This window comes from Tasmannia lanceolata, unplaced genomic scaffold, assembly GCF_043159265.1.
Source record: "Tasmannia lanceolata isolate RefF3 unplaced genomic scaffold, GAP_Taslan_0.1 ptg000005l, whole genome shotgun sequence".
In the NCBI taxonomy this organism is placed as follows: domain Eukaryota; kingdom Viridiplantae; phylum Streptophyta; class Magnoliopsida; order Canellales; family Winteraceae; genus Tasmannia; species Tasmannia lanceolata.
Genome location: NW_027518682.1, coordinates 13,724,586 through 13,737,213, shown reverse-complemented (window position 1 = coordinate 13,737,213; position 12,628 = coordinate 13,724,586). Strand labels below are relative to the sequence as shown.

Sequence of the window (12,628 nt, the reverse complement as noted above, 5' to 3'; positions counted from 1 at the left end):
ACAAAAAAAAGTTTCCCTTCCATGTAGATAACTTCTTCTCTACTCTTTCTACAATTGCATCCACGCCTTCTTCCTAGGGCGTCCCTCACCCAGAGGGAGACCAAGGTACGAGGTGGGAAGAGTATCCACTATGCACCCTAGTATCCCTGCCAATCTGTCTCTCTCGTCTTAATCTCATAACATCTTAACATTGCCTTGAGCTTTATCAAACTATCACCGCTAGCCTTACTAAAGATGAGATTGTCATCTACAAATTGTAGATGAGTGACCTCAACCCCCGGTCTACTGATAGAGAATCCTTCGATGAGGCCGCATCTTCTGCCTTTTTTTCCATCATTCTGCTTAATGTTTCTGCCTAATGTTTCTGCCACAACACGGTCATATGCCTTCTCCAAGGGTATGTGAAAATTAGATAACAAAAGGAGTTTTTTTTTTTTTTTTAATGGTAACAAAGGGGAATATTTGCTAAAAGATCCACCTGGTCTGATACAAAAGCAATGTATAGATCTTTGTGGGATGTTATTCACTAGAATATCTAATTAATCTATTCCACTAAGTGGGATCCATCTAGGTACGTATCATTCCACCCGCCTTGAAATCAACCTTGTCCTCAAGGTTAAAGATTAAGCACTGGTTGGAGAAAAATGAGATCTTGCGTCCCTTTCTTCCTCCCTTCGTCTTATAATTAGTCATCATTGCACATGTCGTCATCAAGAGCTTACGCGGCTCCACCTTAAAACTAGTTTCATCGGACCGTTCATCAAAGCTCCTTCGTTTCGGTTTTTTGGAATGGTTTGGCTGTTAATGCACGGATGGTTGTGGGAGAGGATCTTCACGCTGGTGTTGGATGAGTCGGGAGGAATGACGGATTTTTCGGTGACGAACTCGACGACGCTGAAAATCAATGACGTCTTTCTTTTGTGGTTTCTTTGGTTTTCTTCTCTGTTCTTTCTTTCTCCATTCTTTTCTCCTCTTTTTCTTTTTCGTCTTTTATTTTTCATTGTGCAAGACTTCTGAATCATATCATTCGGCTCCGCAGCAAGAGGTGATGTACGCGGTGGAAGAAACGCCACCTACCCAGATGACATCCAATCTGGAAAATTATTAAATTACAATTTCTCCAAGTGCAAATCTAAATGAGGCCTCACATGTCAAATCGCTATAATCATCCGATCAAGTTTGGATCTATTACAATGGCTCGATTTTGGTTTGTCGATCGGATCAATGGTCTTGATAACATATCCACATGGCAAATGTGGGGCCCAAATACTCCATTATGTATAACCCACAAAACGGATCAACGGGTTAGGATCATCTATAGATAAGATTTTATGGGCACTCCCTATTTATGTACTGCCTTGAGCCCAACAGATAATGGTTTAGACAACCCAAACAATGTGGGCTCATTGTATTTTTTGGACTGCACGTGCAAGCATGGCTGTCCACATCATAATTTATAATCTTTAAATAAGATCTTGAATCTCTGAAAAAATGTCTTGGAAGATTTTTGCCAAAACATGTAGAGAAGTAATTAACATATTGAGAAGTTAGGATAGTGTTGTCATTTTATAAATTTTAATATATCAAATTCATGTCTTTTGATGTATAAATTTTTGCTAGTTTTGAAAAATAAGCTTCCACCTTTTAGCATTTATTTTGCTAGGGAAAGACTAATAGGAAAAAATCTTTTAAACAAATTTAGCTTCCTTCCCAGAAGCACCTTCGTGCTCTGTACTTTGCAAGTGATGACAGCCATGTCAAATGAATTAAACAAATACATAAAACGTCAGCATGTGCGAATCAAATGAACGAAGCAAAAGTCAACATATGCGGCTGTCATCACTTACAAATGATGGACCGCCAAGGTGCTTCCAAGAAGGCTAGCAAATCCCAAGTACTAGATAGCAAACCTATAAAACGCATTTTTTGCCAAAGACATGCAGTTTTGATTACTAGGGACACCTAGTGCTAGTGTACGTAGCAATCAGGCCCATCGAATTCTTCCGACGTCAAGTACATCAGCCCCACTTTAGTCATTGATGCACTGGCTCTAGGTGTCCATTGTAATCAAACGGATCGAATATATCACTTCCCATCATAAGCATGTTTTTGCTAACTGGAGTCCCGACTTGAGAAAAAAAATTCCGGCTTTGTAAAAAAGACCAAACAAGCATGTGTTATAAAATCATTTTTCCTTTGCCCTTTTCCATAAGGAAATTACGAAATTGCATTCCCAAGTCTCTTGAAAATGGCGTTGGTTTTCGTGAAAGAGAACGAAACTGAAACTTATGTTGTTCACCAACTTTGGCAAACGTGAGGGATTACTAGGTGGGACTCGGCTTGGTGTGGGACAGGTTTAAAAGGCATTGCTTGACTCGTTCCATCAGTTTTGGAGCTTTTGGCGTATTGATAATGTACCTAACATTTGGTATCAGAGTAGCCACTATGTCCCGTGTTCGAGTCATGGTCACAGAAGGCGCGACCTGTGGAAAGGCCTACTTGGAAAAAAGGCAGAGTGATATCCATCACAGAGTGAGCCTCCGAGGATGGCGGATTTGGAAGCATGGTCGTGTGTTACGGTCACTCAGTGGGCCTCCAAGGACGGCAGATTCGGAAGCGTGGTGGTATGTTACGTGGGACCCGGCCTGGTATAGGACAGGTTTAGAGGGTCTCGCCTAATGCGTTCCATTAGCTCTGGAGCTTTAGGTGTATCGGTAAGGTACCTAACATTCGCTTAATACAATAAGATTAGGTTTTATGGCAATGATAAATTCTCACCCTCTCTAGGATAATTCACCCCCCTTTACAGTGAATAGCGCTGTAAAGCGTTAAAAGTCTGCCGTATACCCTCTTTTATAGAGTTGCGAATTATCCTCAGGGGGCTGCGACTTTATCAGCTCCCTAGGTTATATTATAGTGTGGCACTCGGGTCGTTTCGTATAAAGGTCGGGGGTATTTTTGTCATATTCAAAAGTGAAAATGCGCGGGAAACTGCTGTTAGAAGAGTGTGTCTGGTCTGGAGCGTCTTTTCATTTCCCTCCCAAACACACATCTGCAAAAGTCATCGAGATCGTCTAGGGTTTTATTTTTCTTCAATTTTTCTGCGATCCCAAGCTCCTATCTGAAGAGGAAAATGAGTGGCGAAGGTAGACGGAGAGGAAATCCGAGAAATCGCTTGAACCAAAATCGCATCCGCACTGCCGAAGAAGAACTCGAAGCCAAGCTAGGGTTTGATCTGTTCACTGAAGGCGAAAAAAGGCTCGGATGGCTACTTACATTCGCATCTGTAAGTCATTCGACTACAATCTATGATATTCATTCATCTGTTTTCTATTTTCTGCTGAATTCTCAGTCTCTCTGTTTCTATGTGCAATCATGCGTAGCTAGCAATATATGTTCTTAGATTAGTTTGTTAAACGCATTGGATTGATTTTTTTTTCATGGTTATGGGTAAAAATTCATTGTACGAGCAGTTCCCGTAGATTAGGGTTTACGAGTTTCGGTCGACTGCTTGAAATGGTAATCTGATGATTACACAGCAGGGCGTCAATTTTCATATATGGCCTTTTGTTAGTTATTGCTTTTGTTATTTTTTCTATGATATGTTATATAATGGATGCCGATATTTTTCAGGCAAAAGTACAATTGAGAGACACTTATTCAATGATCCAAACAGTTTATCTGCTATGTCCTGTTATGAATTAGCCATGTATTGAACTTCTCTCCTGCCATACTATTAAAACCATGCTTTCCTGATGAGTGCCGACCTTCGTGATGCAGTCCAAAAATCTGGACGCCCTTCCGTGGCGCAGCAGCGGATGCTTCGATCACCGTCGAAGAAAATACTCCTGCAGGTGCTAATCCAAGCAACTAAAAGTAATCAAAAGAACTCAAAAGCCTAAAGGCAAATTTCATTCAGTAATCAAAGTCCATTACAATGTTTTCATAACATATATTTATAATAAAAGAAACCCTAAAGCTAACTTAATACCCAAGCAACTAATCATAGCCGTCCATCTAAAATAACATAAATAAAACCTAAAACTTGACTAAAACTTACCTAAAATAGTAATCCCGTAATAGACACTTACCATATCCTAAAACTGCCTATAACTTAGCCAAATCAAGTCCAAATCGCGTAATCTTGGGCTCTTTAGATAGGTAATAAAAAAACCTTTCTAAAAACACCAAAATTAGGCCAAAAGAACAAGATTTGATGCCCTAAAAAAAATACCACAAATAAAATGACGAAAATACAAATTAATAAATAAGAAAGTTGTCCCACGCCAATGAACCGAACTATTCTTCGTGATTTCCGTCCGCATCACTTCGTTGTTTATTTTCTAACCACATTTTAGCCCCCAAATTAGAGGCCTTGGTTCGTCCCATAGAGAGGATTTTGTGGATTGGCCAATCTATTAGCTCTAACTCATCCTTTTTCGTGGTTACATTTCTATTCTTAATCTGCCCATTTAATGTAACATAAATAAGGAAGAAGAGAGGATGTTATTGAAATAAGTCATAAAGCTGTTAGTACAACAACAGCTAGAAGCAAAACCCAAAATTGTGAACAGCAACATGAACTGTAACCCATTATCTTTGCATAACGGCATATAAATACCCCAGATCACAGTTCATGACTTTCAGTCTCGACACCCTACTAATTTTGTAGTATATTTCCAAGACATTTAGGGGCTATTTGTGTTGATTTTAGAATCTTGGATTTCCTCAAAATCTTGGATGGGAGATGAGAGAAGAATGAGACCGTCTGTCATTTTCTGATTTCTCTCCCTTCTTTCCGTCGAGTGAGAGAGTAGGAGATCATCCTTGTTTCCAAGTTTTATAAATCTCAGGATGGGGGAGAGATCTCTAAAACCTGGATTTTTTACTTAAACCCTTCATCTGCAACTTACTTCTCCCCACATCTACGAGACTACGACCTACTTCCATTGTAAAATCCAGAATTGTACGCTGCTTTCAAAGTAAAACCTGGATTCTAAAATCCAGGTATCCAAACAGCCCCTTACTGAAGCCACAAGTTTGCTACTAAAAAATCACCTAAAGAAATCCTTTTGAAATTAACATCTTTAATGCATAAACTATAATCCATCAAGAAACCTGTCATCTAAAAATCACAAAAGGATATTTTTAGTTATTTTAAAATGAAGATGTCTAAGATAACGAATCTTGAAATCCAACAGACCACTGTGGGCCTCTTTGCTGATTCCAGCTAGAGTGCTAGACACCATGAGGACATCATTTGTAAGTGCTAATTTTTGCTATTTCTTCTTCTTCATCTAGCTGCAGGTTTCGAACAACGTGGGGCTAGGTGTTTGTAGGGCCTTTGCACCCATTTGAATTGCATCAATCCCTCCCTCGAGTTCATCTTTCATAACCATTTCACTGATCTTTAATTTTTTCTACGCTAAACCACAAGTCTTTTTTAAGTGACTTGTTCTTTCATTGGATATGTTACTGGAGAAGTGGAACTCCATCTTCAAAAATTACTTGTCAATCCTAAGATATGGTGAAAATCACGGTTTTCTTCATCTTCGACACAGATATTTTCTTCATTCAGTGGTAGACCATAATACTCGTATAGATTAGCAATCTTGAATAACCTAGAGATATTGGAGTCGCTTAGAAGCTCGATCTCATCGGCAAACTTTAGGCAGCCTTCTTCTTTGCACGAATTTGAAGTTGTTCTTTGTGTAAGAAAATCATCACCATGTTACCTTCTTGAAAATGCTGCTACATCGGTGTTTGTCAAGTAGGCCTTGTATGCAGCATAAGGAGCTTCAAGTTTCTTTTTGGTGTTGTTGTGTAACTCTTTAGGATGATCTACCATGTCTTCCATCTCTTCACTAGAGTCTCCCAATTCCTGGCAACAAAATTGAGAGGATGGCGTGGAATGGATAACTTCAAATGCTGGCCTTTACCCTTAAATTCATGCACTTGATTCTATTTGACTAGGTGGCCTTCTGTTGTAAGGTAGCAAAAACTACAAAATTGAAAATTGTTGTTTTGCTATGCTTTCCCCTTTGTTTGCTAGAACCTTCTATTCCTCTGGCCATACTTAGACCCGCGATTGTTTTTGTTTACTCGAGTTAGTTTGCATTTCATTTTTCTTTTTGTTTTTTTCCTCTTGCAGTTGAAAACAACAAAAATGTAAAAGTTGAGGTTTTATGAATCTAAAGATGGATTATTGAAGCTTAAGAAAAAAAGGATTGAAGAATCATAAGCAAATTAATAACAATATTGTAAATAAAATTTTTATATGGTGTAAGCCCTTATAGTCCCTTATTTTTCAAAAAGTACTGTACGGACCGCACTATAGGATGATCCAAACTGTCCATATGATGGGCCATAATGTAAATAGTCTGTGCCCAAAAAATCATTTCCATAGGATGATCCCAACCATCCGATCTATAGATTAACTGCATATTATGGAAACCTCTATCGATCAGAGGACTGGGATCATCCTATGGAAATGATTTTTTGGGCACAACCTATTTACGTTATAGACCATCATATGGACGGTTTGGATCATCCTATAGTGCGGTCCGTATAGTACTTTTTGAAAAATAAGGAACTATAAGGGCTTACACGGTATAAAATCTCTTGTAAATAAATAAATAAAATGGTTTTATACTTCCCCATTGCGTGATTTATAGGTCCGAATGTTGACGACGGATTCAACACAAGCGGAAGAGAAATGAGTGTGCAGTGGGGGCCTTGTATGAAGATTGTCATGGATGCCGGTCCAGTGCCTGTGTTGCCCCCGTGTGCAAGACCATGAGATGAAGATCAAATCTTTGAAAAGAAATGGAGTATAAATGCTACTTTGTATTTGTGTAGAAATAATTGTAGTGTAGGGAAAAGTGTAGTAGAAGTGTATTGTGGAAATTATGAGAGAGAGAGAGAGAGAGAGAGAGAGAGAGAGAGAGAGAGAGAGAGAGAGAGAGAGAGAGAGAGAGAGAGAGAGAGAGCCCAAAATTAAGGGAAGGATGCCTTCTTTCCTTGGATTTTGTGGGATCCCTTCCAAAAAGGAAGTTTAGGTTGTAGATTTTTAAACAATTTCAAAATAAAATCCTATTACTATATATAAAAAACTCAAATTTAGGTGTCTACAGTAGCTAATGAAGGAAACATCATTTTGTTATCAGAACTTTTTAGTGTTTACTGTTTCCATGCATGTAGGCAGTTGACACTCTTTTCTTTCTTAACTGGAAAATTCTGTTTAGAAACATATGGTTTATGCTATACAATGGAAGTATGTTTTTTCTGTTACCTCGAAATCTGTAAAGCAGTTACTTATTTACTTTTTGTGATTAAAAAAGGCTGGAAACCTGATACTATTTTTCAAGTCTATGTTTGTTTATGCAGACACCTTTGGGTTTAAAGTTGATTGGTATTGCTTATGTCAACCTGATACCATTTTTCAAGTTTATGTTTGTGTATGCAGGCACCACTAGGTTGAAAATTGATTGATATTGCTCGTGGTGACCTAATTGTCTCTGTGTTTTCTATTGCAGTCATCATTGGAGGACCAAGATAACAACAAGACCTATAGTTGTGTAGATCTTTACTTTGTTTCTCAGGTGGTGTTCTAATCTTTACATCTATACATAAAACCCTTTCCATTTTTATGCATTTATGAATCAATTTAGGAATTTTAAAAAGCGTAGCTGTAAACATATTGGTTCACCATTGCCAAATCTTTGCTTTCTTCTCTTTATCCGAATGCATGATTTGTAAATATCTTCGTATGTGAGGCTAGCTTTTTCCCTGCTGCAGGATGGATCAACCTTCAAATCTAAATACAAATTCTCCCCTTATTTCTATGCTGCTACAAAGGCAAGTTACACATCTACTTCATAAAAGAAAAATACTTACACATCTACTTCATAAAAAAAAAATACTGGTCACTCACTTTATATTGTTTCATGCCCAGTAGTATTGTATGCTTGGATCCTTAAAGCCATTTCCGGTATTTAAGACATTAATACTTAATACCTTCTTTTTGGTAATCATTCCTGCCTCTATGTTAATATAACAGGAAAAAATGCAAATAGATGTTGAGGCATATCTCAGACGACGCTATGAAGGACAGATTGCTGACATAGAAATAATGGAAAAAGAGGATCTGGATCTAGTAAGCTATGTTGGTCATAACTTCATGGCCAATCTATTAGTTTTGTCTGTCCTTTAATTTACTCTCTTTGAATAATACCTTTGCAATTTGTCAGTTCATTACACAATATCGGAATAAATTGATTTGCTGGTAAGCTATGTTGGTCATAACTTCATGGCCAATCTATTAGTTTTGTCTGTCCTTTAATTTACTCTCGTTGAATAATACCTTTGCAATTTGTCAGTTCATTACACAATATTGGAATAAATTGATTTGCTGATATTATCTTTTGATTTCTTATCACATTAATGCAAATTTAAACATTGTAAATTTTAAGGGCTTGTAATTGTTATGGATTTCGTGATTATATAGAACCCCACAGATATCAAGATTCTGACTCATAAAAAGTTATCCATCAGTTTGGAAACTTCTCTAAGCTAGAAAATTGTTTTTTTTTTTTTTTGAAATTGGTAGCCAATTTTATAACTAAAAAGAGGACCGAGATGTTCAATACAGAAGAAGACAAAAACAAAACAGAAGCGAACAAAGCTCAAACAATAACAAAGGAAATCACAGCGGAAGGAAGTCAAACAACTCCAAATCTTCCATAGAGACTCCTGCTCTGGCAAGATTCATTGCTAAGGTTGAATGCATGGTTATTGTTCTTGTGATGCGAGCTTTTGTTGCTTAAAATACTCATAAAAATGGAAGTTAAAGTGGAGAGTTCCATGAATCTCTATTCTAACAACCATGAAGCTATTCACATCACCTCTAATCCAATATTTCAAGAAAGAATAAAACATATAGGGTTGATTGTCACTTCGTGAGAGAAAAAGTGGAGGACAAGTTCATTAGAATTCCGTAAGACATTTTAGAGGATTAGCTAGCAAATGTTCTCACCAAAGCTATTCATTGAAGTTGTCTACAAAGGAGTATTCCTGGCATTTTTAATAGAAGACTTGAGTGAATAAAGATAGGGAATGCCCCCCCAATGGGTCAAAAACCTATTCCACTAGCTCTTTTCTGCTCTCTCCTTCCCTTCTTTATTCCATTACTTCTCACCACAGCTGATACCTTCCAAGAACAATAGAATAACTTGATCCAAAAATCCCATCAGGACTCCATCTCCAAAAATTATTGTTCCCTGCTCTACAGGTAGACATATGTACAGTGCAGAAAGGAACATAACTGAATGAGAGAGGAAAACTCGATATCTGTTAAGGCCGCAATAAGGATATGAGTCCGAACTACTTTGCCATCCTTTCTATCTATGCAAATGTAAACCACACATCTTTGACACTTGTAATCTTATACAAAGACATAAATAATTCTTTTGCAGTAAATGTCCCTACATGGGTTCTCCATAACCTTAACTCTATTGCTCACATTGAATCTATGCCTTATACTTAAGGGTAAGGACTCTTCAACCCCCTGAAATCGCTTACCAGCAACAGACATTGAAGCCCGTTTTCTAAACATGACCCCATAGTTCTTTTTAATAACTAGTTTTTGGTAACTCCTTCCATCTCCTTCTCTCAGAACCCCATAGTTCTTTTTTCCGTTGCCTCGTTGCTGGTGCAGAACACCTTAGGTTCGCCTTTAGTTGAAATTCTTGTTTTAACTTCCAACTACGTGTTTACAAATTGAAGATCCATTAGCTACAAATCTGAATATTCCACTTTTGAAGCCTTTCATCCTATCCTTGCAACCTTACCGTCATGCTTAATGATTGTGCAACTAAAGTCAATGAAAGAGGGGGAAGAGTTTTTCAGTATGGTATTGTTCTGAGTATTTTGGTCTCATTTTGGTTGGTCAACCATTGTTTCTATTCTGATTATATAGACTGACATCTTAAAATTTTTTACTTAGCTATGTAAAATGTTTCTTTCTTTCTTTCTTTTTCTTTTATTTATCAAAACATGCAATCTAATAGTATGTTATGCTTTTTGCAGAAAAACCATTTGTCTGGTTTGCAGAAATCGTATTTGAAGATTCGCTTCGATACTGTTCAACAACTAATGCATGTGAAGAATGATCTATTGCATGTTGTTGAAAGAAACCAAGCAAAGATTGATGCTGCAGAGGCATATGAATCCATATTTAGTGGGAGGAGGTAAAGCTCCATACTGCAAAATACTTCACACAGTATAAAACCAATCCATATTCTTTTTCGACTTGAATATTTAGCTTTTTAGGATAGATTTCTTGTAGAAGCTTCATTGTGTAACCCTTTACTTGATTTTGAGATGCCTATGGTTTTCATCGTGTAACCCTTTACTTGATTTTGAGGTACTCATGGTTTTCATTATGCAACCCTTTACTTGATTTTGAGGTGCTTATGGTTTTCATTATGTAACCCTTTACTTGATTTTGAGGTGCTTATGGTTTTATCGTGAATTACAGCAAACAAAGACCACAAGATTATATTGATTGCATCATCGATCTTCGTGAATACGATGTTCCGTATCATGTCCGCTTTGCTATCGATAATGGTGCGCTCTAATTTAATGCTGGGCACTTTGTAGCTTACTTTTCCTCTATATTTTTCAGCTTTATTGATGCGGTTGTCTATTCTTGTTTCCCTTATACCTTATTTTGGGAGCTACATGTCTTCCAGATTTAAGATGTGGGCAGTGGTATGATGTTAGTGTATCTACTACTGGTGTTGTTCTGGAGAAGAGGGATGATCTGCTACAGCGTGCCGAAGTTCATGTCTGTGCATTTGATATTGAGACGACCAAACTTCCTCTGAAATTTCCTGATGCTGAATATGATCTGATAATGATGATTTCATACATGGTTGATGGACAAGGATACTTGATAATTAACAGAGAGGTGGGATATACCTTTAAAATGTTTTATTTTTATCCCTTTTTGCTGTATTTTCACCTACAGATATTGTAGTGACCCTTTTGTGTTTCATTTCTGCTAGTGACTCATGATTTAATCTTCCTACACATGACACGAGTTTTAAAATACCATTGTTTTTTTTTTTTTTGAATGGTGAAATAATATATTAAAGAAGAGAGAGAAAGACCCGCACGACAGAGAATGTCAGGAGCGGGGGGAGAAAATATAAGAAAAGATAAACATAAACAACCCTTCAAGGGGGGAAGAAAATAAAAAACCCAAAGGTCGTCCCTAACAACACCATCCCTTGCTGGCTGATCGGCCTCTGAATTAGCCTACCTTTTGACATGATGAAAGCTATGGATGAGCCCTCAATCATAGTTTTAAAACTCCCCTGTGTCATTGTGGACTCACTTGAGTCGACTCTCTTTTCCCTTGGCTGCCGCGTTTTGCCACCGTGTTCCATGTTTGCCCTACAAAGTCATTTAAAACTCCTTTGACTCTCCCGAGTTATGACAGCATCAATCGAGTACTCAGCCGCGTCAACCAGGTTCTTAGCCGCGTCTACGCCGAGTAGACGAGGATTTTTCTCGGCCGCGTCCACACCGTGTCGGCAAGGATTTTTCTTGGCCGCATTTTGACCCGCATCCACATTTTAAACACTGTCCTCAATAAAATCTTGGATCTCGTCGAGCCAATGCGTGAACCTCCAGGGGATCGGGTGTCCCTATACACAACCCTTTTAAAATTCCTTTGTATAAGGGCAGCCCAATGCACGAGGCTCCCGCCATTGTGGGTCTGGTGAGGGCTAGATGTACGCAGCCTTCCCCCTGTTTTGCAGAGAGGCTGTTTCGGTGACTCGAACCCGTGACCACCAGGTAACAATGGAGCAACCTTACCGTTGTGCCAAGGTAAGGCACAAATTTGTATGAGACACAAATTTCTGTTCTATTTCATTCTTGAATCCGCTACCTATGCTTTGCTTTTCTGATTAGTGGCTGTTAAATAGAAGTGGAGGGCTATATCGGCAGATGGTTCTTCATGTTCCTTTCCCATTCCAAATCCTATTGGTTGGCTTGATGTTGATTGCCTTTTTTTGTTTGTTTGTTTGATCATGAATATATAGCCATAAGAATGGAGTGAATAAACTTACCCAGCTTCAACCTGTGGGCCCATTGCTACAACAAAATTATTCACAAGTTTTCTGCCAATCTCAGATATGCTGGGTTTGCTTGCTTGAATTTGGTACCTAATGTTTTCACAAAAGGAGCTTGACCATGGGTCTTGTTGGTTTGTAGTTAACTTATTAATTGCATATGAATAGTGATTTGTTTCTTACCATTATGCATTTAATGTTAATGTTATTATTATAATCATTCCTACTCCTGCATAAAAATATGAGTCTAGCTGATATAGAACATCTATCTTGTCTTATTCAAACACCAGCTATGGAAAACCCAAGAGAAAAAGGTTGGAAGATGGCCTTGGGTGTGGGTGTGACTTCACTGGTAAAATCCAATTAACAATCCTAAAAAGTCCCCACAAGTCAGAATAACCACATCCTTCAAATTTCATGTCCATGGTCTCTGGGGGTTATTGCTGACATGCATGATGCCATGAATAGTGTCTTGAGAATAGTGTACA

At 38.0% G+C, this 12,628-nt stretch overlaps 1 protein-coding gene across 1 annotated transcript in view; it reads left to right on the top strand.

The window, feature by feature from the left end:
- Window positions 1-3,047: 3,047 nt before the first annotated feature.
- Window positions 3,048-12,628, top strand: part of LOC143877582 (DNA polymerase epsilon catalytic subunit A-like) — a 60,910-nt gene continuing 51,329 nt past the window's right edge. The window contains exons 1-7 of the mRNA XM_077379725.1: window positions 3,048-3,286; window positions 7,536-7,601; window positions 7,798-7,857; window positions 8,060-8,155; window positions 10,087-10,247; window positions 10,538-10,626; window positions 10,752-10,969. Coding sequence (XP_077235840.1) covers window positions 3,134-3,286; window positions 7,536-7,601; window positions 7,798-7,857; window positions 8,060-8,155; window positions 10,087-10,247; window positions 10,538-10,626; window positions 10,752-10,969 — 843 coding nt within the window. The 5' untranslated portion in view covers window positions 3,048-3,133. The remainder of the gene's footprint in view (window positions 3,287-7,535; window positions 7,602-7,797; window positions 7,858-8,059; window positions 8,156-10,086; window positions 10,248-10,537; window positions 10,627-10,751; window positions 10,970-12,628) is intronic.